This window comes from Lynx rufus, unplaced genomic scaffold, assembly GCF_022079265.1.
Source record: "Lynx rufus isolate CCGP_SWC_20201006 ecotype Redwood Valley unplaced genomic scaffold, mLynRuf1.p SCAF_23, whole genome shotgun sequence".
Classification (NCBI taxonomy): Eukaryota; Metazoa; Chordata; class Mammalia; order Carnivora; family Felidae; genus Lynx; species Lynx rufus.
This window is the reverse complement of record NW_025814838.1, coordinates 3,144,154-3,169,129: the sequence shown is the minus strand read 5'-3', so window position 1 is coordinate 3,169,129 and position 24,976 is coordinate 3,144,154. Positions and strand designations below refer to the sequence as shown.

The following is a 24,976-nucleotide window of genomic DNA, read 5'->3' as shown; positions in this document are numbered from 1 at the left end:
ATGTCTCTTGCCTCCCAAGCCTCGGCTCTTTTTACTGCAGCAGGCAGCATCCCAGGAAGGCAAAGGACGCAGGTCACTCGGGAGGGGCCTTCAAGAAAGGCGTGAGCGTCTGGAGTTACGGGCAAAGGGATGCCTAAGAAAACCCAAACCCCCCCATTTTGCTGCTCTTCTGTTTCTGACGACCTCCGTGCAGATCTGAGGACGGACAAGGAGAACAGCCTGGAGAAGAGGAGGCCAGCCAAGGCCGAGGGCTGCCAAGGAGAGGAGACTCCTGGGACTATTCCACAGATTTCCTCTCCATGTGTGTGGTTAAGGAGGCCAGTGGCACAAAATGTGGAGCGGGTGACCAAGACCAGCCACGCCGGCTGCGGACCACGCTGTGAGGAGTGCTCCCGTCAGGAGGCGCTCCGGAAGGTGCCTCACAGCATCCCAAACCACCACTCAGGTGGCTGGTGTGCTGCAAACGGAGTCTGGAAAATGTGGGATGGCTTCAAGATGAAGCCCGGAGCAGCTCTGAGCTGTGAGAATGACTGATTAGGCCTGACCACAAGGCTGTGCCGTTAGTCGAATTGTTACGTTAGAAACTCATTTTGGTAAATGTCCCAGAACAAACCATTGCGAGCACTGCCCTTATCCCCACAGCAGGTGGCACAGGAGCAGAGAAGGAAACTCGTTCCAGAAGCTGCACCCCAGTGGCACTTGCGGCCACGGGAGGGCCCCATGCCCCCTGGAGGTGACGCCCCCCCAGGAGGTGGCACCCCCTGGAGGTGACGCCCTGCGCCTCCCCCAGCCCCCCCCCCCCCTCCCGGGGGCTCACCTGTAGTAGGTCTGGGACAATTGGTAGGACATGGGCACGAAGGGCAGAGCCCGGTTTTTCTTCGGGCCGAGCATGTGGTTGACGCGGCGCCGGTTGACCAAGCTCCTTTTCTGGCACTCCATGAAGGCCTTCACCAGAATATGGTCCTTGTATTCCCGGTACAGGCGGAAAGTCTGCGACACAGCAAGGCAGCGGGTAAGCAAGGTGGTCCCGCAGCTGGGGGGTGGGGGGAGCAGACGCTACAGCTGGTCTGTAGAGGAGGGGCCCACAGGGGGACAAGGACACCTGGGGGTGTGGTGCGAGAGTGCCCAGAGGAAGCCAGCAGTTCCGACCCTCAAACTTCTCCCTCCCATCACGTCTCACCCCAGAGACTACAGAGAGGGACAGGCAGCTGGGAGAAAGGACTGCTCTGCACCCCACAGCTAAGTCTTGGATAAAAAGACAGTGGGAGTTGGGGCGCCTGGGTGACTCAGTCGGTTAAGCGGCCGACTTCAGCTCAGGTCATGATCTCACGGTCCGTGAGTTCGAGCCCCGCGTTGGGCTCTGTGCTGACAGCTCAGAGCCTGGAGCCTGTTTCAGATTCTGTGTCTCCCTCTCTCTGACCCTCCCCCATTCATGCTTTGTCTCTTTCTGTCTCAAAAATAAATAAACGTTAAAAAAATTTTTTTTAAATAAAAAAAAAGACAGTGGGAGTCAACGCAGAATCATCTCTGATATCACTCTTTTCCCTACTCCTCACTCAGCCCATTAGTACGTCTGGTTGGCTCCGCCCACACAGTATGTTCCCAAACACGTCCGCTTTACTCCGTCCACACCATCTGGCCAACTGGCCCAATGGCAAATGTCCAGCATCCACTAGACCCCAGGACGGTTCCTGCTAGGCCTGTCTCCTCAAAAGTGCTGGCCAGGAAAAAGTATGGTCACAGTCTGAGCATTTTAGGCTCAGAAGGTTCTCTGCCGCATCGCCCCCAGAACCACGAGTGCCAGAGAAGACAGAGGCTTGTGGACTTCGAGGGAGCTTCCGAGGCCACATTGCTGGGCAGGGGTGGGACCAAGAAGAGGCGAGAACGAGGCCTCGCCCTCAAGTCCAGTGACCTCACCACTGTGCCATGGCAGAGGGACTTAGGAGATCAGCAGAGCCAAGGCAGGAGTCAGTCAGGGTGCTGGCCGGAGGGGGATCTGGGCACACACTGGGTCTTGTCAGTCTGAGGCCCACAGACCACCCTCGATGTCTCTAGACAGAGCGTCGACGTCAGGCATGGTGCACAGACCATCAGGCCTGAAGGGAAAGCACTGCATGGGGCAGAGGGAAAGAGGCGGGGAAGGGGCCAATTTGCCATCATTCCTCTCCTCTGGGGAGGGAGGAGTTGGCCTCCACTTCCTGTGAAAAGCCCTGTAACCTACCCCCAAAACCACACTGTACACACTGTATGTTAGTCAACTCGACGATAATTGTATTTAAAAAAAGAAAGGAAAAAAAGAAAAGCCTTGTGTGATGGGCATGCTCCCCAGATGACTGCTGGTGCAGGAGCACTCACACCAAGCCTGGGGAGTGAGCGAGTGTGGCCCAGCCTGCCAGATATGCGAGAGGCAGACAGTCGACCACAGCCGCCCGGGAGTGGCTGCTTCCCTGCAGAGCACCTCCGGAAGTTTGCGGCTGCAGGGAGCCTTGTGGGGTCCCATATAAGGCCTCTGACCTCATCCCTGATGGCCCTCCAGCGTTCAGTGCCAGCGGGGCAGTCACGGACGAAGCACCCGCCTCTTGCTGTGGCCCAGGCACTGCCTCACGCAACTTCCCACGCCCCCGGGAGGCAAGGAGAGTGATGAGGCCTTCGGCACCACCCACCAGAACCCAGACGCCGCCTGCAAACGGAACCGGAGGAGGGACAGCAGCAGGATGACGCGGGGGACGAGGCCCTGGCTGGAACGCGGGGACCTGGCTTTGGCCATTAACTTTGGGGCCGGGCTTGCTTGTGTGATGAGCGGTTGGACTGACCCCCGAGGTCCCATCCAGCTCGAATCCCTGCTGGGCAGAAGAGCCAAAAGTTCCCTCCATGGCCACAGGTATAAAGTCGGAAATTGGGATCTTTATGGGCAATGCTGGCAGTAAATTAAAAACATTTTTTTTTTCTTTCTTTTTAAACAAGCTTGGGTCTGACAAGACAGAGCCAGGGCCAGACTGGGGGCCGTCTGCTTGGGACTTCTGCCACCCCCCCCCCCGTTCCATTCTTGTTCTCTGTGTGTTGAGGCTCCCACGAGGCTTTGCCCTCTTTATCTGTAAAGTGCTGGGATGCAGGAGGGGCGAGGCACCACCACCAGCCTCCCACTCCGAGACGTACACACGTCGTGTGAATAAACGTGGCTCAAGTGCTGCGTGGCACCGAGGGGGGCAAGAACAGGATGACTGGGGACCCCTCCACCACAGCTGCATCTCACGGTGACGAATTGAGAGAGGCATGGAAAGAGCGTTCAGTCTTGAGTATGCAGAGGCCTGGCCGTTGCTGTAAAAGGACTCGGGCCGGGGTGGTGCTCTGAAGCGCCACCAGGTCACATGGGGTCACGTATTTTCCCTAAATCGCTCCGTTTCCCCCCAGTGCTCCTCATCTCCTCTGTGGCCAAATACGTGCAGTGTCCAAGCTGGGTCTACACTGTGTCTTCCCCCAGGGTGCTCCGAGGACCCTGGTCAGAATCCTGGGGCCGGCAGCATGCTTGTGAGGATCCCACCCCCTCTGCGGTCTCTGGGCGCGGGGCCTGGGGGCCACATGCTGCAAGGGCTCCCTGGTGGATGAGGAGGTACCCAAAGTTTGGGACACTACCTGTCTGAACTCATCAGTGGGATTAGAAACAGGGGCGCCTGAGTGGCTCAGTCGGTTGAGTGTCCGACTTCGGCTCAGGTCATGATCTTGTGGTCTGTGGGTTCGAGTCCTGCTTTAGGCTCTGTGCTGACAGCTCGGAGCCTGGAGCCTGCTTCAGATTCTGTGTCTCCCTCTCTCTCTGCCCCTCCCCTGCTTGTGCTCTGTGTCTCTCTCTCTCAAAAATGAAGAAACATTAAAATAAAATAGGGGCGTGTGGGTGGCTCAGTCGGTTAAGCGTCCGACTTCGGCTCAGGTCACGATCTCGCGGTCCGTGAGTTCGAGCCCCGCATCAGACTCTGTGCTGACAGCTCAGAGCCTGGAGCCTGTTTCAGATTCTGTGTCTCCCTGTCTCTCTGACCCTCCCCCATTCATGCTCAGTCTCTCTCTGTCTCAAAAATAAACGTTAAAAAAAAATTAAAAAAAAAAATAGAATAAAAAAAAAGAAAGAAATAATACCATCCCCTTTTTTCATATTTGTCCCTCTCGTGTTCCAAACTGGGCTGATTTGGTAACGTAAACCAGCGCCGAGTTTCAGATTTGGAGGTTAAATACAAAAGTGAATAGGTTCCACTTGGAATACACCTGTGCGACCATCAAAAACAAGGGAGGCACTGGCTTGGGGCGGGGGGCAGGTCCTTCTGAGCACCTCTCCGCTGGGGCACTGGAGCCACATGGACTCTGGGTCGACGGAGAGTCGTGCGATCGTGGGCATTTGCTTTTTCATGCCCTGGGAAACACAAGTTTCCTGTCTGCAGCGAGTGCTAATTAATACCAGCACCTCCCCAGGCTTGGGATGGGGTTCAAGGAGAAGCGCCTGCCTGCCCTCCACCCTCACTCAGCCAAGATAAAGCAGCATTACGTTCTAAGACGTTCTCAGGAGAGATCTAAGCTCGCGGCCCAGAGAAAGGCAGGCTTCCCGCACGGTGATCTCCAGAGATCAAAGTATCTCGACATTTAGAAGTTCTGATTTGAGAAGATAAGCTATACAGCTCAATTGCTGCCTCAGTCCTTTGTCATGGCTCACCTCCTCTTTTGCCTAAGTTTCTGCCTTAAACATCAGACCGAAAACCTCAGCACAGGAAGGATTTGGGGGGATGGTCACTGGATCCTGCCGCCACACTTCCAAGATCAAAGAAGTGAGGGCGCGAGTCTCAGGGGAAATCGGACCCCCCGAGACCGCACAGCTGAGAAGAGAGTGAGCGAGGAGGGCCTCCCTCGGCTCCCGCCTCTGACAGGGCGAGCCCCACAGCGCTCCCGCAAAGCTGCCGCCGGGTACCCACTACCCACCTGAAATGACCGGCAGGACTCCATCTGGCTGTCTGAGAGGGCCAGCGTGCTCTGGACCAGGTTCTGGAGCACCAGGAAGTGGATGTCATCCACGCTGAAAGACAGTGGGGTGGGCGGCAGAGCACGTGAGGCCGCGGGCCACGGGCACTGCTCACTTTGGGTGGATTCAGTTCTTGTTTTCAAAAAGTGCTGCCTCCCATGAAAGTGCTATGAATGCCTAGACTATTCATAAACCAAAACAAAACACATGGTGGTTTTTAAGCCTTACTAACTGCTCCATGTTTGCAGGAAAAAACGTTTGAGTCTAGTGGGTAAGTGGTGCCGTACCCTGGAAACAGGTGTATGTGACAACTGACAAACGTAGTTAGGGCTGAGATTTTTTTCAGTGCGCCTACCTACCTACCTACCTACCTATCTATGAGATCAAGAGTAGCAAGCTCCACTGACCGGCCCAGCCACGTGCCCCATTTTCATCCAACCTCTAACAAGTTTTTCTCCAAAAAGGAGAGGCTTCTCATTGAAATGTAGAGCTAAAATCAAACTGAATCTTGGTTATCCAACATGAGAAAAACCAGCTGAGCTTTCTAACCAGAGCTTTGCGTGGAAAGCTCACGGGCTGAGAATTGTAACTGTCTCCTCAACTCACTTTAAGGCTGAGCCACTGCTATGTGAGGCTCAGGTGGACAAGCTTTTCCCGGAAAGGGCCAGATAATAAATATTTCGGTCTTCGAGGGCTGTGTGGTCTCTGCCATAGTCACTCGACCTGATGTTGCAGGATGAAACCAGCACAGATGACCCACAGAACAGGCCGCGTTCGCACACAACTTCACCTTCAAAGACGGCTGGCAGGCTAGGTAGGGCCCGGGGTGACTCCTGTGCTAGGCCATAGGCAGCCGGGATCATGGGCTGAGGGAAAGGCACTCAGTAAATCAGTACCTACCTATTAAGTTCATCCTCTTTCCTGGTCAGATCCTTTTCGTCTCCAATCGCCAAAACTCGGTATCTGCATAAGGGACGAAAGGAGAGCATGTCAGTGGAACACAGGAGACCTTCGCTGCGCGGATGCTTGCTCAACGTGGCCATTTGCTGGCGACCGTGCTGGAGAAAATGTGAAACTCGTTAACATTCAAACACGTACGTGTCAATTACAATGAGAAAATACCATACTCCGCTCATCAAACGAGCGCGCTGGTAAAAAGAGGGTTGAGAAAATGAGGAGTGTTCATTTATGGACAATTATGAAACAACACGGAAAAGTGCCTATTGGCAGAGAGCCACCGCTAATTGTTAAGGGAAGGGGATCTAAAATCGTGGGCCCATCAGGATTAAAAACAAGCATAAGAAAGATGTCTGGAAGAAAATCTCTCAAAAGAGGGAGTAGCTGTATTAGATAGCAGGCTATGTCCCCATCTGTGTTTCTGAGCTTCAAGTAATGTTGTTTGTGTTCCTACCAGGCAAACAAATACAAGAAGAGAAGTCCAATGGGCCAGCCGTTGCATCACAGAGCCAGGCAATTCAATGTACGACAAAATCGCAGAACTCACTTAAAAAAAATAATGGCTGTTCATTTGCAAGACATTTCTTTGGCTTCTATAATTCTAAAGTCAAAATTTGTCTTGGCAACAGCAAATTCTTCCTAAAATTTAGTTAACAGGAAATGTGAACTGGTTTTAGTCAAAGTATTTGGATCCATTTTCTTTTTTGCCTGTCCTGCCAGAGTGCTCCAGATCAAATTTAGTGTTAAACTGTTACAACTGGGCGGGACTTCTTCCTTCCTCCAGATGGTTCATGAACTCTCCTTTAAAAAGTAAAAAGGCTTTATTTTAACCGTATTTTTTTTATAACTAAAAGTTGCCTTGTAAATTTACTGAAAATATGCGGGCTATTTGAAACACCTTTAAGACTGAACATAAACCATGCCCTTTGAGAGTTCTGGGGAACTCTGCAAAAACGAGCCCCAAACACAAAAGAAGGCACTGATGTCAACTCTGAAAACAACTACAAATCGCTCGCTGGTATACATGGGCACCACGTAAATTGTCTGTTGGACGGATGGAAGATCGAGATCTCCGGATGAAGCTGTTGGGGCTAAATGCAACCATGTCCTAGGGTTCCCAAACAGGAACCAACAGATGAACGTCCTCTGCACAGGAAGAAATTCAGACATCTAGTGGCCAGAGGGACCGCCTCGATGGGGCTGGTAAGAAGGGATTCACAGGTGAATTAGGCAGTGGCAACAGGCCTGGATCACAGAACTCAAGACTTAAAACATTTCACGGGTTCTGTGCTTGGACCCAAGTATGTTCTCCAGGCGCCCAGCGGCCGAGCTGGAAAGAGCTGGGGCTCTGGAATCAGGCCCACCGTGGAAGTTCAAACCCTGGCCCTGTGGGTCACAAGTGCTGCCGCCTTGGGAGGGCTACTTCTATCCTGGAGTGTCCTCCTAGGTCAAGTGAGCAATCTTAGTAAAAGCACACCCGGTGCACGGGGAAGCCCGGATTAAGTCAGTAGCAGGGCCTCTGTGGGAGAAGGAATGGGGGCGCCCGGTGGGGTGCTGGGGATGGCACTGGCCTCTCCTTTTTCAAGTTGCCCACGAGAGGAGGCGAGCTGGTTCAGAGTCAGGGGACACAGCCAGGTCAGCTGCAAGGCCGTGGAACTGCTGACCAGGGGAGACGCCCGTGGCCGGTGGTGACTCTTCCTCTTGCCCCATAAGAGTCACACAGAAACTTCCCAGAAGAACCTTACCTGGCAAACAGCTCCTGGAGTGTGTCTGGGGTTTCAAGATTAGGATTCTTCAGGGCTGAACTGAACTTCTCCTTGAGCTTCTCCACAAACTCTTTGTACTCATTGGCACAAACCTTTCAAGATGAGAGAATGAGATTAAGCCGTTTCTCTCCCTGAAGGGAGGTTTTGCTGATACGTCAAGGGAAATCTTGTCACAAATTCCCAGCAGCGACCCCCCGGAAACGTGGACTGAGAACCGTAACCTCCTCTGCCTTCCTGCCTCCTGAGCCTGCTAAATCCACCTGGGAAGGTGACAGACACCACTGGGCCCAGGGATTTCGGGCAAGGAACACGCTGCCAGCCCTCACTCCTGCACTGCCAGCTCTGCCCCAGGCCCCAGGAAGGCCCAGGTGTGTCCCACACTATCCCTGCAGCCTCCCACGGCTGCGGGCCACCCATCAGCTGGCCCGGCCCGTGCTCCCCTGCCGCCTCCCCCTTCCCAGCTCTGTTCCTCTCTGGCTCACCCTGAGCACAGCAGCCTCGGCCTCCTCCTCCTCCCGTCCCACCCTCAACCGTGGACCCCAAATGGCTCCCTCCCTCTCTGCGCTGCACCCAGCCCAGTCCAGACTAGGGCACAGATCACTCTCCCCGCTGCCTCACCTCTAATCCGTCCCCCAGGGGGCAAGCTGTCCCATGCTGCAGGAGGAGGGCATGCTCCTGCCCCACTGTGGCCCCCTCCCCAGCACCCTGTTCCCCCTTCCTTTGCTGCCTCTGTCTCAGTGGGTCCCTCATCTTTGGAGTCTAGGCTAAGTGCTAACACCTTCGGAAGCCCTCGGCAGTAGATGCTGCTGGCAGCCCATTTCCGGGGCCCCATTCATTCTCAGCCTGGAGCCAGCCCCGATCTGATTTGCCCAGCCTCCCAGGAGGAGTCAAGATGAATCTTAAACCAATGACAGCAACCTCAGGGGCCTCTGGGCAAGGCTGGCCCCTCCCTGGCCCCCCACTGGACTGATCCCAGGGTCCAGTGCCACCCTCTCCCCATCCTTCCTGCCCTGGGATTCTGGGGTGAGGACGGAGCTCCACCTGTCAGGGGGCAACCACGAGGTGGCCAGTATGCGGATGAACACTGACCATCAGGGACCAGGAGCGAGTGACAGACTGAACGTGGGGCCTTGATGACATCTCTGCTTTGCTGTGCCCGCACAGGGCTGCCCTCTTCTGAGGTGCTGGGCACGTGGGAGAAACAGCTAGAAGCCCCGTGGGGTTGTTGTGTTTCGTCATCTGCACCAAAAGCACTCAGTACTCCCTGTGCGACCTCAGCTGGCCTGGGCTTTCCCCTCGGGTGACTGCACTGCTCTGAAGAGTCACTTCTCTGCCTGTCCACTGCCCTGGGCTCCCCGAGAAGGGCTGGGTCTCTGCTGTGACCGGCCTCGCCTGGCGCCAGGCCTGACACACGTGCACAGAGCCCGGGGCTGGCTCGGCGAGCGGGGGATGAGGAGACTCTGAGCCACAGGGCAGGGAATCTGGGTCTGGAAAGATGGCTTCACTCCTGTCAGCCGCCGGCCCAGCCCGCCCACAAAGTATCCAGAAAACTCAGGCCCTGTCCTGTCTGCTAACTTTCCAGGGAGTCCAGCGGTTTGGACTTTCCGAAGAGCGGCCCTGTTTTCTTAACTAAAAAGGCCCAACTGCAAAGTGGCGTGTCAGATTCTAACCACCTCTGAGAACCGGTGCTAGAGCCACATCAAACGGGGGCCAAAGCCACAGAACTAAGGAGCCGATCTCCCAGACGCGTGGGAGAAACATCCACGTTGTAAGGCCAGCGGAGGCGCTGTGGGACCCACAGGACGAGACGGGAACCCAGAGACCCCTGCCCTCAGGGCAGGCTGAGCCTGATGACCCAGGGGGGCCTACCTTTGGGTCTTCGTAGTCGCCCTTTCGATTCATGAAGTCCCCGACAAGTGCTTTATCCTGGTACACCTCGGCCAGGCAAACCCTGCAGGGAGGGAGGACGGCTGTGAGGTCTGGCTTGTAACGAGGTCTGTGTTCAGAGTCGCCGGAAGGCTCCTGTTCTAACACATCTGGCCTTGGCTAAACACAGAGTACGATTTCCTTATACCTGCTGGGTGATGACGGCTCTTAACAGTGCAGGATTTGGGGTCAGCCAAGCCCGAGTCAAGTCAGGTCTGTGGCCGCCCACACGTCACACACTCGGCCTCTCCGAGCTTCCGTCCTCCACTTATAAACTGAGAACAGGGACTCCCGCCTGCCTGCCCTCACAGGCATCTGGCCAGGACCAAATGAGATGTACTATGTGAAGATGTGCTCTAAATGTTAAACTATCACACAGGCCCTGGTGTCACTACGAGAAAGAGCTCTCATCTCCAAAAGCGTTCTCTGTCCGCTACACATCTTTGTCTCTCCGCGACGTAAGGAGAGTCTGACCTGCCCACTAAGAAGCATGGGCAAAGGCAACCTGTGTTTGCAGGGCTGCTATGAGCCGGGCACTTGCACCTCCACAAAGAGCTTGCAAGGTGGAGGCTGTCATTCCATCCTAGAGCTCGGTGAGGTGTCGGGGCCCCATGGTCACCTGCCTGCCGAGGGCCGGGGAGGGTGGGCCAGGGGTGGCTAACATTGGCTGTATCGTTCTGTTCGCAGGTGAGGGCACAGCCCCCCAGTGGATACATGTCTCGTGCCGGGTCCTGCGGCTCTGGGCTGCAGCCCTTCGTGCCCCCCTCGCCCAGCAGCCGCTGCAGGACAAGCGGAGGAGCGTCAGGCAGGGGCCAGGAAGCCCAAGTTCCAGAACTCACTCCACTGCCAACGCACTATCACCCTGGCCGACTTGCATCCTCTCTCTGGGCCTGTTCCCACTCTGAAAAAAGAGGGGTTTGGAGCAGGTGACCACAGCCCTTCTAGAAAAGTCTAAGATTCTCCACATAGGGCCAAGTGGCTCCCCACAGGAAGGGCCCTCGTGCACTGGCCCCTGCAGACATCTGGAGACGTGTGTGGTTGTCACGGCCGGGGGTGGGGTGCCGCTGGCATCTAGTGGGTGGAGGCGGGGCTTCTACTAAACATGCTACAGTGCACAGGACGGCCCCACAACAAACAATGACCTGGCCCCAAATGTCAGTCGTGCTGAGGGTGAGAAACTGGTCGCAGTGGTTTACTCCACAGTCCACGGCTGGGCTGTCTCCCTCTACAACCCAGCGGACGGCAGGCAGCCCACGGCTCAGAGTCAACCCGAGCCACGCTCTCCTGCCGACCCAGGGCACGAACAACCAGTGGGTGGGAGCAGTCCTTCCCAACCCCACCACGTGCCCCCTCCTGGCCCCGCTCTCGTGCTGGCGGCAACGATTGGCCCCGCCCCGCGCACAGCCCGGACGCCTGCTGGTCTTCCCCACTTGAGCCCACGCCTGTGGCGGGGGCGGACAGGGCGGGCGACAGCGCCGTGCCCTGGCCGTGGGAGGAAGGCCTAGGTGGGCAGCCTCACTGGCAACCGACAAGCCACAACGAGGATGCTTTGCGGCCCCCGGCCAGCCGCCACCACGCGGACCTGGCCCTCCAGGGGAACGCCGAGGACGTGCTGAGGACGTAATGGGGACAGTGCTCTTGGGTCTGATGACTCCGGTCCTGCCCCGCCTCTTCCTGGAGGGAGCTATGTGACGGGCCCTGACATCTAGAACCGCCCTGAGCACTGAAGACAGTGGTGAAACTCAGCAGACGCCTCTGCCTGACCACACGCCACTGGCGGGATGCATTCAGTAAGCCGCCCAGCCTGACTGGCCTCCGCCTCCTCATGGGTAGGGAAGGAGAACAGCACATACGTCACAAGGCTGTCTTGAAGCGTGTAAGACACCGGATACGGAAAACGGCCCAGAGGCAGGCCGAGCCCTTGAAAACTCACGAGCGGTTTCACCCACAGGCCCCAACACTCGGGCAGGCTACGGGCGAGCTATTGCACACTCACCACTCTCTCTGGATTTTAGAGCGGACTCTTGGGCAAACGAGATGCAAGGAAAGTAAAGAACGAACTAGAAGCACGGGAGTAACTGTGGCCCCAACTTATGAAAGTTCAAACACGGCTTACTTATAGTTCAGATAGGCTTGGGGGTTTCTGACTATGTAGCGAGCTCTTCGTCCGACCGAATGGGAGGTTTTATCCAGAGACTCTTCAAAGGTGGAGTGCAAAATGTCCCGCACAACTTGCCAGGGGACAAATGGGCCCTTCACCTGGAACACACACAAGCCAAGAAGGAAAATCAGTATCCCCAGAGCCTGCGTTATGGGTCACGATTGTAAAGGACGGGGGAAGGTATGTTCTGCGGCGCCTCCTTCCTCAGCGGACACTCAAAGCCGGCCCCTCCCGGGTTTACTTGGATCACATTTACGGAGCACTGACGGTGCACCTGGCACGAGTGAGGTGCTGGGCAGAGAAGAATAAGCCAAATCCTCAACAACCGGTGGGGAAGAGTGTTCCAGCAAGTAACAGGTACTCGGAGGGCACAGGGTAATGCTGTCTGGAAGGGCAGCATGTTAGGGAAGGTTATGACAAACGTGTCAGCTGGGCGGTTCTCGAGGTTTAAGAGCACATTGCGTATGCTCAGAAACATTCTGTGCATTAGTAGAAACAGAAGCACTGAATTAGCTTCATCATCAGAGACTCAGGAGAACATCTCCGCCAAAAACATGCAGGAAAGGAGCACCAAGACAGGGAAGGGGCTTGATCACGAGGTTATTCTCCGAAAGCCCCCAGAATGAGGTGGCCCAAGAATGTGGTGTGTATTTAAGCAGATGAGGGGAGGGTCTGCTGCCCCAGAACCAAGCAGGGCTCTCCTGGTCCCACCGGCTGCAAGGAGGGTGGGTGGAGGCAGGCACATCTCTCCACTATCACAGAGGCAAGGAACAGAGATCAGGGATGGCAGACTGTCACCTCCAGGTTGTTCCCTGGAGGAAGAACTGGGCTGGAATTTAGGAGGGAATGGGGGGGTGAGAGCATCTGGAGAAGTGGTCAAGAAAAGGGATCCAGCAGGCCTGATGCAGAGGGCATTCTGGGCACGGGACCTCCGCCGGGGCTTCTCTTGGCTGATGCACCCGAGGACAGGGCACGCAACCTGGGCACCAGGGAAGCCGGTGGTGTTACTACCTGGAGGAGGCCCTGGACTACACGGTGGCAGCGCCCATCCTCTGGCGGCTTCTGTGAACCAGCCTGCCTGGACGTTCGCCTACCTGGATGGCTCTCCCCACGCCCTGCTGCAAACTCAGAAGATCAGAGCAGGGCAAAGAGGCAGGAGTAGTCAGATTAGGAGTCAGTGAGGCTACTCTGGGGAACATGGTGAGAAGGCGAGCTCTGGCTCGGGCTGGGGAACCTTCTTGGAGGCAGTGACATCAGAGGAAAGGGGAAGAATTTGCTCGATGGGAAGCCCCTCCCCAGCTGCTGGGGTTCAAGGACACAGACCGGGAGGAAGACGTGAGTGTGGGGGACTGTGGCACGGAAGGCGGGGACTGAGCCGTGACGAAGCCGGGGAGCCAGGCTGAGGCCACCATCACCATCCCACACGGATTCGGGGAACAACGACCCAGTGGTTACCGTGTGGTGAGCACCGTGCTAGGGGCTGTGGCTACGAAACAAACGGGCAGTCTCCCTGCCTTGAGCGGCAGCCACTCCCACAAGCCAAGAGGGGCCAGAAGCAACAGAAGCAGCGTGAAAAGTCCACGTGCGAAGGACACGGTAAGAACGTGGTAATTACTTCCAATTGGCAGGATCGATGAAGCCTCTCCAGAGATGATAAGCAGTTATGAAAGAAAAATAGGAGTTTTCCAGGCAGGTGAGGGCAGGAGAAGGGGAGCAGAAAGTGTTAGGTTCCCGGTGAAGAGAGTAAGAACAGCGCCGAGCTGTTTAGCCTGCAGGTAGGCAAAGATCTATGTGTGTTAGCCGAAGGCTGGAATGAAATGAGCAAGGCCGGGAATATTCATCTGTGGGATTCTGGGAAACGCTTTTCCTTGTGGCCAAGCAAAACCGTTGAGCGTCCCAGGGGCCTTGAGTGTCTGTGTGCGGCCACATAGGGAACAGAGCTCCCCACGAGAGGGAAAGCGAGGCGGCAGGCCAGGGAGGGGCAGGGGCCTGGGGGCCCGGGGGCCAAATACCTTGGCATTGAGGACGTTGCTGGCGATCCGGCAGAGCATGAGCAGCCCGTCCTCCTGCATGGACCACGTGACGCGCAGCCGGGTCATCCTCTGCAGCGCGCTCTGGTCGGCCTCATCGTGGTAACGCAGCCTCCTGTTTTTCTCTTTGGGGGACTCTTCTAAGAATATCAGGGGGAGAAGAGAGGGAGCTTCTAACAGCCGGATTGGAGCTGGCACTCTGGAGGGGAAGGGTCCCTACGCGGCTTGTGACATCTGACCAAGGCTATCAGCTACCAGAATCCCATTGTGTCAGAAGCCATAGAAACTAACCGCAAAAGACTCGGGCCTTGACAGATAGATACTTTAACCGCTTCTGTCATTTTCTCTCTGGTCAAATTTCATTGTGACAGGCTGGGCAGCCTGAACGCAGCCCATGTCCCATCCCTCCCACCGCGGTGGTAGGCACTTTGAGGGCTGGAGCATGCGCAGGGCCCCCACCATTCTCCCGCTTGGCGACCTCTGAGATGCTGGGCACACTCCGGGGCACCATGGGGACAACAAGGCGCATCCTTCAGGGCTGCCGTGAGGACTGAACCAGACTGGGTATAAAATACCCCGTGCAGTGCCAGTCACCAACATTATGGAGTATTTACTATATGCCAAGCACTGGTTTAAGCTGTTTACATATTAACAACCCATAATCAAAATGCTACTTTGCATCAACTCTATAAGGAGGCGGTTATAATCCCCATTTTGTAGCTGAGGACTCTGAAACACGGTGAGACACGGCAATTTGCCCAAAGTCGCACAGCCCAGTCAGCAGCAGAGGGTCTGAACCGTGAGCTCTTACCCGCCAGGTTCTCTCAACATCTCCTCCCCTCGGGATAGACTCATGGCAGTTTGACAAGGTAAACACCATATGCTACTGCTAATTCCAAGAGACTGTTTGTTTAGGACGTTTCTTCCAAATTAAGGCAGAAGAAAAGTAGGGTGAGAACATTTGGGATTCCACGGGACACCACCACCGGATTTTGCCTTGTGATGAATTCAGGTCTTTGTGAGCCAGACTGACCCCATGCCTATCTGGATAGGCTGGGCTGAGGTTGGGGGGCGGGGGCGGGGCTTTCCAATGGACACAAGCCTATTTGTTATAAACAGCAGCCAAGTAAACCACTGAAAACAGGTTCCCATTTAAACATTCTGTTCTCATCGGAAAACGGTATAGCTATCAGATCGTTGTTACGACACACAGACCACTTAGATGACGTAAAAGTGAATGAAAACACAGGCACCCATCTCTTCACTGTCCTCCTGCTGTCCTTCGCTAGAATACTTGCCCAGGGGAAGGATCCAAAACAGCAGTCTAAGACATACCCGGGGGCTCGCGACACTGGAAGAGATCCCGCAGGCCTGGCCTGACCGACTCCCACCTTTCCTCTGAGTTAAAAACACAACGTGACTTTTGAACTTGGCCCCGATTGATATAACGCAAGTATCAAAAGCCAAACCGAAAGAATAATAGGATTTTGGCTGGTTGAGATGAGGATTTCTGCTAATGATTTTTGCTAACGTTTTTTCAGTTGAGATGAAGTTAGAAAATTGAACCGAGGGGCGTCACAAAGCTGAAAGACCCTATAAGACACAAAGACAGAGGAAGCATGTGAGAAGCTTGAGGATCTCTCAGTCTGCCAGCTCGATGTGGAGGACGAGACGGCGACCGTGCGCAGTCAGCCCTACAAACAGAGGGAGAAGAGAAGCCCGGGTCTGGGGGCACAGCTCAGCCCCGGCCGCAGTGAGACTGCAGTCCGTCTCTGAGCCGGAATGTACAAAGACAAGGCCTAGCCGACGCGAGCGACCATCACGGGACCTTTTTTCTTTTTCTTGATCTTCTTTCCGGGGTCTTTCTTCAGCCGTTTCCGCTTCTGGCTTTTCCCACCCCTCACTCTCCAGTTCCGGTCCAGTGTGGGCTCTCGGTCCATCTCGAACTGCTCTTCCCTGTCAGTGCAGAGCTCAGACCCTGCTCTGGCTTCCCCCCAGATATTCAACCTGCCACTGCCTGGAAATAAGCACAGGAGGTGAGCATTTCAGGATGAGCCCCGCGAAGGCCAGAAGCCGAATGGAACGTGTGGTAGGTAGTCACGTGGCCTGGGCCGGTCCCGTGTCTGTTTCCAAGGTGAACCCCCAGCTCACGTACCTCCAGCACTGAGTGGCAATGGGCGCCTGGACAGAAACGTCTGGAGTCTCACCATGAGCCCATTTTCAGAGGCAGTGTTCTCCTAAAAGACAAGCGCATCACTGGAAAGAAGCAAGGGACCCAGAGCGTCAAAGGCACTCAGGTGTACTGGTCTCTGCCAGGGAGGGGAGGGCGGCTGGGCAGCTGCGTTCCAGAAGCCGTCCGGCTGCCCCTGGGGCTGGGCTTCCCCTGGGGAGCCACTGGCTTCTTGCACACGTGCTCCCTCATGTATGACCAGTGTCTCATGCATGGACTTTCTGTTCCTTCTTTAAAAAGGAATACCTGTCCGTGTGACAGAATCAGTTAGAATCCATTGAAAAAAACAAAAAAGAAAACAAACAACAACACTGGCCAGGCAGGTATTTAAAGGGTCTCATGTGCCTTCAATACATACGGATGTAAGTACTTGTGCCTCTGGTCAACTTTGGTTTTACCAAATCAGAAACAGCGAGCCGGGAAAGGGCAGGCGGGGTGGGCAGCTGCGGCAGCGGCTGGGGAGTGGCCCTGGGATGCGTGTTCCCCGTACCCCCCGAAGCCCACCTTCTTGGCCTTGTTGATGATGTAGCTGGTCCAGATCCAGTTACGCTTTAGGTGCCCGTAGAAACTAGAATCGAGCCCGGCGGCTCCCAGCCCGTCCCCGGGGATCGAGCCTTCGTCCACGACCTCACGGCTCCCCCTGAGAGGTGGGAAGTAAACGGAAAGAGAGCCCGCGACATGGTGGAGGTATTTTTCCTAACTACCTTTTACCTTCTTGGTAACACGTGACAGAAGGGAAACGCTTGTCCGACCCCAGAATTTTACGTAAATTTCCCAACTTCTGAATTGTGGCAACCAAGTTTGTTCTGTTTTAACAGTATGTGGGCCAAGGGCTGGCCGGGGCCAGAGGGGCCCGTGGCCGCCAATTTGCGGCCTCTGCACCAGAGACGTGGGCGCTCCCGGCCTGACCTGTGTGGCCGGACACCCAGGAGCTGGAGCCTGTGGGGGCGGGGCGTGGGGGGGGGTGGGGACGCACGTGGTGTACTCCATCAGGGCACACTTGCGCTCCAGATTGTGCTTGTCGATGGCGCTCTCCTGCTCCTTCTGCAGACTGCCCTCCTCATCAGTGCCCTCATCCTGGCTGCCGTTCTTCCTGATGCGCGGGTAGCGCACCACACCTGAGAGAGCAAACGAAAGCTTCCCTGGTGACCGTGTCCTGCTGTGGCTCCGGCAGGCCGCCTCGCAGCCGCGGGCAAGAGAAAGATTCCCTTCCGGTGACTCCGCTCACCACCGCGGGACAGGCTCTGAAACTGGTAGCCCCTCTTCGTACAAATGCGTTATCATAGATGTCAGGGGGTCAAACACTGGGGTGTGAACCCGAGTAAAGGATTTGTACTCTGGCTGAACTCCACGAGGGAGGGAAGGCGAGCTGGCAACAGGAGAGGCCAACGGCTGTGGGGGGATCGCGAGCAGAGGAGCCCTGGGGCCTCCTTCCTCAGGGAAAGCCTATGGAGCCCCTGTGTGCCAGCCAGGAGGAGGCGGTAATCAAAAATGATGCACTTGGCAGGGGCCGTGGAGTCAGGGTCAGCAGGGATCTGGGCAGATAGCTCAGTGCAGTGTCCCTGGGCCAGGTGGGGTCTGGAGGACAGCCAGATGTTCTCTGAGTGTCCAAGAGCTGCATTAACACAGTTGAGCAATAGCGTTCTATAAAGGCACAATAAAGAAAACTGTGTTTCTTGCAAGAAAACATAAACCGCTATGAACTGTTGCTTGAGTAAGGCAAAGGAAGATTCTGGTGATTTGCACACTACCCAAGACGGTCTTCTAACATGCTCGACTGGAGACATTAGTCTGGGTGGGGGCGGGGGGTTGCGGGGGAGCCCATGCCCCACACTGCTTGCTGGTGTTTACATAAGACACGGGGTTCAAGCTCTGCTTCAGCCCATAATTTGTTGGTGGTGGTGTTCCTGGCTTAGAAATGAAGAGGTCAACCTCAGAGAGGTCTTCAGGGGAGCTCAAGGTCACACATGTGAATGGCTGGTTAAGCCTAGGAGGACTTAAGGCAATGCTTCTCCTGTGCGCCACCTCGCTGTGAGTTCGAAATGCAGATTTAGGCCATCCCCACACCTGCCGAATCCAAAGCTCTGGACAGGGCCCGGTAATCTTCATTTTAACAGTCTCTCCCAGTGAATCTGCTTGGTGATACCCATACCCATGCTTGGTGAGCCCTTGCTCTGAAAGATGCTCATGTCTTATTATATGGTACTTTCCCCTTAGTCCTTGGGGCAGAACCTCCTTGAGTGGTTTTTTTTTTAATTTTTTTTTTTTTTTAACATTTATTTATTTTTCAGACAGAGACAGAGCGTGAAGCAGAGGAGGGGCAGAGAGAGAGGGAGACACAGAATCTGAAGCAGGCTCCAGGCTCCGAGCTGTCAGCACAGAGCCCGACGCGGGGCTTGAACTCACCAGCCGCGAGATCATGACCTGGGCTGAAGTCGGACGCTTAACCGACTGAGCCACCCAGGCGCCCCTCTTCGAGTGTTTGTTAAATGAAGGGACAATCGGTGCCTGCTTAATGGACTCTAAGCCTCCCCTATTTCTGCTCATGAACACTTAAAGGGATGGAAATTCACCAGTTGTCAGGCCTCAACAACTCTGGTGCAAATAACATACCGGTTCACAAATTTTTATCTGGGTATAAAATGCAGAGGAATTGGGGCACTCTAAAAATCCGAAATGGTAAAAGCCTAGCTCACTGAATGCCAGAGGATTCTATGAAACACACGAGTTCTAAAACCTGTCTGGACCCATTACATTAAAGGTTCTCACTGCAAGGGTTCATCACCCCGCCAACAGCAAACAAATCTAGCAAACACAAGCGAGCAGTGTGGGTCATGGGCTCCCCCGCAGCCCCTCGCCCCCATCCAGACCTGGGCCTCCGGCTTTCCAAGAAGTGAGGTGCAATGGTGACCTTTCGGCTCTGTGACAGGAGCAAGGGAAGAGGGCTCCCCTGCCAGGTTCAGACCGGACATGGCAGCCCTTCCTCCTAGTAGAAGTGGCACGAAGAGACCAGGTGGAAACTGGCTTGGAGGAAAGAGCACTGGTCTATGGCCTTGCACAAAGCCTGCATCTAGTCAACCGACATTCACGGGACGTCGACCGTGCACCAGGCACTTTGAGACACCGTGGGGATGGAAGCCAAATCTCCTGTGCGCAAGGAATCCTCAGAAAGAGCAGCGGACAGCATAAAGGTGCTGAAAAGCTTCCTCAAAGAGACGATGCTTGATGCACGAGTGGTCACTGCCAGGTGAACACAAGTCAAGGGACATGGCAGGGATAGGAAGAAGACACAAGCAAAGGCCTGACCCCCAAACCCAACTCATCCGACCTGCTGGCCAAATCTGTTCAGTTCTTCCTCCAAAACACCTGCCAAGCTGTCCCCCTCCTTCACTGTCACCAGTGGACATCTCTCTGGGACGGGAGTCACAGCCCTGTTTCTACTCTTGGGGTCCTCCATTCGTTCCCCACCCAGCAGCCAGGGTGAGCTTTGAAAAATGGAAGGGGCGCCTGGGTGGCTCAGTCGGTAAAGCGTCCGACTTCAGCTCAGGTCACGATCTCGCGGTCCGCGAGTTCGAGCCCCGCATCGGGCTCTGGGCTGATGGCTCAGAGCCTGGAGCCTGCTTCCGATTCTGTGTCTCCCCCTCTCTCTGCCCCTGCCCCGTTCATGCTCTGTCTCTCTCTGTCTCAAAAATAAATAAACGTTAAAAAAAAAGAAAAAAAAAAAAGAAAAAAGAAAAATGGAAGAGATCTTGTCACTTCTTGCCTACAACTATCCAGCGGCTTCTTCCCGCTCTTAGAATAAACCCAAACCCCGTACCAAGTCCTACAGGGCCCCCAGAGTCCTGACTCCTCCCTGCTTCTCCAATGGCAGCTGCCACTCTCCTCCCCGCCCTCACCAGCCTCTCGCTTCTCCCAATGATGCACGTGACGTTCCCACGCCTGTACTGCTCTTCCCCGGCTCTGGGCTCGGCCTCAGCCTTCAGAGCTCGGCTCAAATGCCACCCCATTAAAACAGCCTCCACTCACGCCCCTGCATACTTCCTCCGCAGCATCTGTCTCAGCAAGGGACGTGGATCTGTGTGTCTTCTCTGTTGAGAACTAAGACTCAGGAAGGCAGGGGTGCGTGTGTCCGGGTCAGGCCCAGGAATGACAGACACCAGGTGTGCAACAAACACCTACTGGATGCACGAGTGAATGAAGACAAAGCAGAGTGGCCTGGGGGCCCCCCTACTCGAAGCCCATCGCCCTCCTTCCTAAGGGAGCCCCAAGGACACTCTAGGTCTCTGGAGAACAGTTTGCAAACCGGCGGCGACTTCTAGTTTCTTCTTGCTCTAAACCCCACTGATGGCACAGAGAGCGGGGAGAACAGGGAGCCCCGCAACGACAGACGGTACCTAGAGGGGTGTTGAGGCAGACGCACTGCAGGTCAAACCAGTAGTTCTCCACATCCTGCATGGACTTCAGGACATAAAGACGCCTTTCGAAGGGCCGGCTGCTGCGGGCCAGGTTGTAATGTGGGTCACAGATGGTGGTGTCAACGATGACCGCGTTCTTCTTCAAGAAAATGAACACCTAGGGAGATGCAGACGGGGCGAGGGGGGGAAGCTGAGAACCACGGCCGGCCAGCTGTCTGGAAACTGCTTGGCCATCAGGACCCCCTTCGTTTGGGCACAGGACACGTTACCTGATCCTTGTCCTGAAACTTTTCTGTGGGGCCGAACTGCAGCAGCCCCATGTGGCACAGCCTCTGAAGGTTCTCCACCACAGAGAAAATGTAGCGTCTGGAAAACAGAGGGGAGCGGCGGGTTCCGGTGCCAGCACACTCGGCCGTGGCCAGGGGGTCCGCGTCGGGCGAAGGCGTGGGACTCGCTCGTGGCGCCCTCTTCTACCTCATGGGGCCTGACCTGTGCAGAGACCCGGAAGCCCCTTCCCGGCACCCGACCAGGGCAACGGAGCGTGGATCCGACATGGGGTTTTGATTGAGAAAGTAACATCAGCCAAAGGAAAAAAAACCGACTCCGAACCTCACAGTCTTTATCAACAGATTTTACTTGAAAAGAACCTTGAAATTAAGTGACAAAATTCTCCAGCCCCCACTTCGTCTGCCTCTGTGCTTTATCCAGAAAGCTCACAGGGTCACTGAATGAATGAAAACCCCGAGTTTTCTGAAAACCCCCAGAACCTTTTTCTGTTCCTGGTGAACAATTATTCAGAACCCTAACTTCAAAGGGCCCAACTGGGACTGTCACCCAGCCTGCATCGTTTTCAGGGACCTTACCTCTTGTACAGAAGCTGCTGTCGGATGGGCCTGGGGAGAAAGCGGATCAGCGTGTGCTTCTTCAGAGGGTCGTTCAGAAACTCCTCAAGGTTGTCTACCTAAGAGGTCATTTTCAAGATCAGCTTACCCTCAAGGCCAGGGTCAATTGCAAGAACCGTGAAAAAACACACACCACTCCTTTCTGGGCAGCAGTCTCTCTGAACCTATTTTCTCCTTTTTTGGTATTTACCAAATTTCTAGAAGCATATTGCTACAACATAATTATTTGTCTCTTTCGATATATCTAATAGATCTAACTTTAAGTCTTTCAAGTATTTCCTTTGACACACCAAGCAACCATCCATCTATCCAGCCAATAATTTATCTATGTCTATCCAACCATCCTGTTTATCCTATCTATCTGTCTATCTACCCACCCACCCATCCATCCATCCATCCATCCAAGCTGTCCATCCATCCATTCTCCATCACCTACCTGTCTGCCTATCTACCCACCCATTCATCTAATCTATCCATTCATCCATCCCATCTCTCCATCCATCCATCTCATCTCCATCTATCCCCCTTCCCTCCATGCCTCCCTCCCTTCCTACCTTCCTTCCACCCGCTCATCCATCCACCCAACCATCCACCCATCCAATCCATCCATCCAATCCATCCTTCCATCCTTCCTTCCTTCCTTCCTTCCATCCATCCATCCATCCAGACAACCACAAGTCTGGAAGTACTTTTTCCCTTGACCAGGTGAGTGTAGGTCCTCTGGTCTAGGCTGAGGGACCAGCCCCCACAATAGCCCTGGGAGTCATCAGTACCTTATAACTGACTTGCACAATCTGAATGAAGATGGAAAGGGGCAGGCAGAGGAGAATGTCACTGACGAGAGCCCAGCCGAAGCCAAAGTCCTTATGGACAGGGATGGGAGGGACATAGCGCATCCATGAGGCTTCATCCACATACACTAGGAGAGAATCAGAGTCAGTGCTGCAGGCAGGGTGCCAGACATGATGGCGACATCATCCCGGTAGGTCCGGATTCCCTCTCACCACAAACTCGGGCAAACCCCTACTTGTCAGGCAGGAGGCCCACGGGTTCATAGAGTCTAGATTATGACTCTACTTTGATGGGGCGCTGTGGGGATTCAGCCAGCTCAGATGAGAAGGATGAGGAACCATTAGGACTCCCCTCCAGAGGGCAACAGCTCACCTTTCTCCGTGGGGGGCTCCACTTCAGTCTCCAGGAAGGTTCCCCCTAGGCTGTCCTTGGGCAGGGCATCAGAGGAGGTCTCCATGTAATTTCTGGAGAAGGGCCGGACTCCCATCCTGCCTGACTCCTGCTTTCCCATTCTTCTTTCACTGCCAAGGCCCAGCTTTGTCCGCACATGGCTGGCAGGGTGCCCGTAGATTAGGTACCACAGAAACATGTGTACCACCCGCAGGCGAGGCATTTTGGGCAGAAATCCTAGAGAACGGCCAAGTCCTGGAACTGAGGCAAGAGGGGGTGGGGGGAGGGAATGCTTGAAAACTCCCAGATTCACTTCAGTTCAGTCCACTCAAACTCACAGTGAGCGCTGTTCGGACTCTCACAGAACTTACTTTCTAATACTTTTTAGGTATTAACAAGATACCTAAAGTCACACGACAGATGGAAACGGCCGGTGCAGAGAACCAGTGGGGACGTGGGAGGAGGGCTAGAATTCCACCTAGAGGGCAAGTAAGGTGGTGGTGGGGTGGGGGACACGCAGGGACTTGGGGATGTGCACCCTGGGACAAACGCAAGGTGCTGGAGGTAAGCGTGTGCCCGGCACATACCGTGGAGGGCCAGAGGCCGGGGGGATGAGGGGGGGAGTAAGGAAGGAGGAGAGTGCAGTGAGCGAGCCAGAGTGTGACAGAGGAGGATACCGCCACACAGAGCCTGACAGGCCTCCGCACGGGGACCTGGGCTTGACAGGGCTGTGCAAAACACCCCACATCGGGGTTCTTTGAAAGCATCCTGTTTCTTTGTTGACACAAATAAAGTACTCCTTGGCTTTTCCCAAGGAGAGAGGACAGGAGAGAAAGTAAGGAGCCACAGGATCAGGGAGCAAGGGCGAGCGGGCAGAGGCCCTCCTCCACCGCCGTGCCCACTCGAGCAGCATGCTCACTGCCTTCTGTGTGGCCAGCGTGTGGGCCGATCTGCTGCCCTGGCACTGGCCCCGGCCCTGGGCTCCCACAGACTGCGGTTGCTAACCACGGAACACCCCGGGACCCGCAGAGCAAAGGCAGGCCTCCTGCGGTGATGTGGCGCACCGAGGGAGGTCACACACACACACACACACACACACACACACACACACGCTGTCTTCTGCCCCGGGATCTCAGGTCTGCTGCGCTGCGCCCACACCGGGCCACGGCCCGTGCCCCATGAGCCGGGAGAAGAGTGACGCGTACCTGGCCGCCTGCACTGGGCCCGCACACTTTCACACTAGGGCGGCTCGACGGGGGCCGAGGGAGGAGGCAACCCTGTCGGAGAACGGACTCTGGGAAAATGACACAGTGTTCAAACTCATCAGTGACTAGATCTACCAGAAGGTCTATGGGGTCGGGAGGGACGGAGGTTTTCTGTGGTTTATGTGGTTCATATTCCAGCCCAAGGATGCGGAGCAGAATGAATCTTTGTGCCTAACTCCTCTCGCTAGGATCTAGCACAGTTTCATCTGAGTCTCATACTCAGAAGTGAGGCCCACTGGGCAGAGACCATGCCCATTTTGCAGATGGGGGTATTGACGGCAGCAGAAGTCACGTGGCCAGCCCCACATGACCCAGCTAGCCATGCAAACCTGATTCCTCGGACTCTAGCCGAGTGCTAGACTGCAGAACACCAAGTGACTCGAACGCCGTCATGCAGCCCACCGCCAACCACCGACACACCATCAGACGTCGACGAGAAGCTGCTTTTTACCTACAACAGGGTGATAATTTTTCAGCTGGGTGATGCCCATCTTCTCGTCTGTTTTTTTCACCCGTCCAGCTTCTGATTTGGAGGAAGTATTCAGCTGAGAGTCTCCTGATCCGCTCGGACCCTCTTTTTCTGGACTTTCTTCTTCAGCTTCTGCTTGAGGCGCTGGAGGCTGGACCACTTTAACCCTGCAGTTCAAACAGAAGATCAATACCCTGCTGGGAGGACCAAGAGCTGGGAGAAAGGACGGGGTCTGTCCTGGCAGATCAGATGAAGCCACTTGGCCCTGGAGTTTCAACCTTGGCTGCCCGCAGGAGCCAAGCAGATGCTGTGCATGAATAAAATGTGTCAGGTCACGAGATGTTTGGGGACGACAAGGGCTGTGGAGACCTGCAGAGTGTGCCCCCACCTCCAGGACAGCCTTCTGAGAAAGGCGGCCCAACGTGCCGGGTCCTCTGACGCTTTCAGAAATGCCAGAGGTAACGGATTTGATGGGAAATCAATCAGCGGCCAGTTCAAAGTACGTGAGCCAAGGTCCGCAATCCACGCGGAGCCCTTTGCCTGCCCATCGGCCATCTCCAGGTTAAAGCCGGCTAAGAATTTTCTCCCATCCCCGAGTTTTCTCAGTCCGCGAGACACTTCACAAGATTAGAGAAGGCCTCAGAAAGGCCACTGGACTCATTTGGAGCCATTAG

At 55.2% G+C, this 24,976-nt stretch overlaps 1 protein-coding gene across 1 annotated transcript in view; it reads right to left on the bottom strand.

Moving 5' to 3' along the window:
- The window catches only part of GTF3C1 (general transcription factor IIIC subunit 1), a 74,882-nt gene that overhangs the window by 7,247 nt on the left and 42,659 nt on the right, over nucleotides 1-24,976 (bottom strand). The window contains exons 14-30 of the mRNA XM_047087124.1: nucleotides 24,285-24,469; nucleotides 22,551-22,829; nucleotides 22,160-22,305; nucleotides 21,348-21,445; nucleotides 20,754-20,850; nucleotides 20,464-20,641; nucleotides 17,046-17,187; nucleotides 16,574-16,709; nucleotides 15,995-16,076; nucleotides 15,668-15,856; nucleotides 13,822-13,979; nucleotides 11,765-11,907; nucleotides 9,592-9,673; nucleotides 7,702-7,814; nucleotides 5,900-5,962; nucleotides 4,960-5,053; nucleotides 818-990 (exon numbers count right to left, since the gene is read on the bottom strand). Of these exons, the coding sequence (XP_046943080.1) occupies nucleotides 818-990; nucleotides 4,960-5,053; nucleotides 5,900-5,962; nucleotides 7,702-7,814; nucleotides 9,592-9,673; nucleotides 11,765-11,907; nucleotides 13,822-13,979; nucleotides 15,668-15,856; nucleotides 15,995-16,076; nucleotides 16,574-16,709; nucleotides 17,046-17,187; nucleotides 20,464-20,641; nucleotides 20,754-20,850; nucleotides 21,348-21,445; nucleotides 22,160-22,305; nucleotides 22,551-22,829; nucleotides 24,285-24,469 (2,358 nt within the window). The remainder of the gene's footprint in view (nucleotides 1-817; nucleotides 991-4,959; nucleotides 5,054-5,899; nucleotides 5,963-7,701; nucleotides 7,815-9,591; nucleotides 9,674-11,764; nucleotides 11,908-13,821; nucleotides 13,980-15,667; nucleotides 15,857-15,994; nucleotides 16,077-16,573; nucleotides 16,710-17,045; nucleotides 17,188-20,463; nucleotides 20,642-20,753; nucleotides 20,851-21,347; nucleotides 21,446-22,159; nucleotides 22,306-22,550; nucleotides 22,830-24,284; nucleotides 24,470-24,976) is intronic.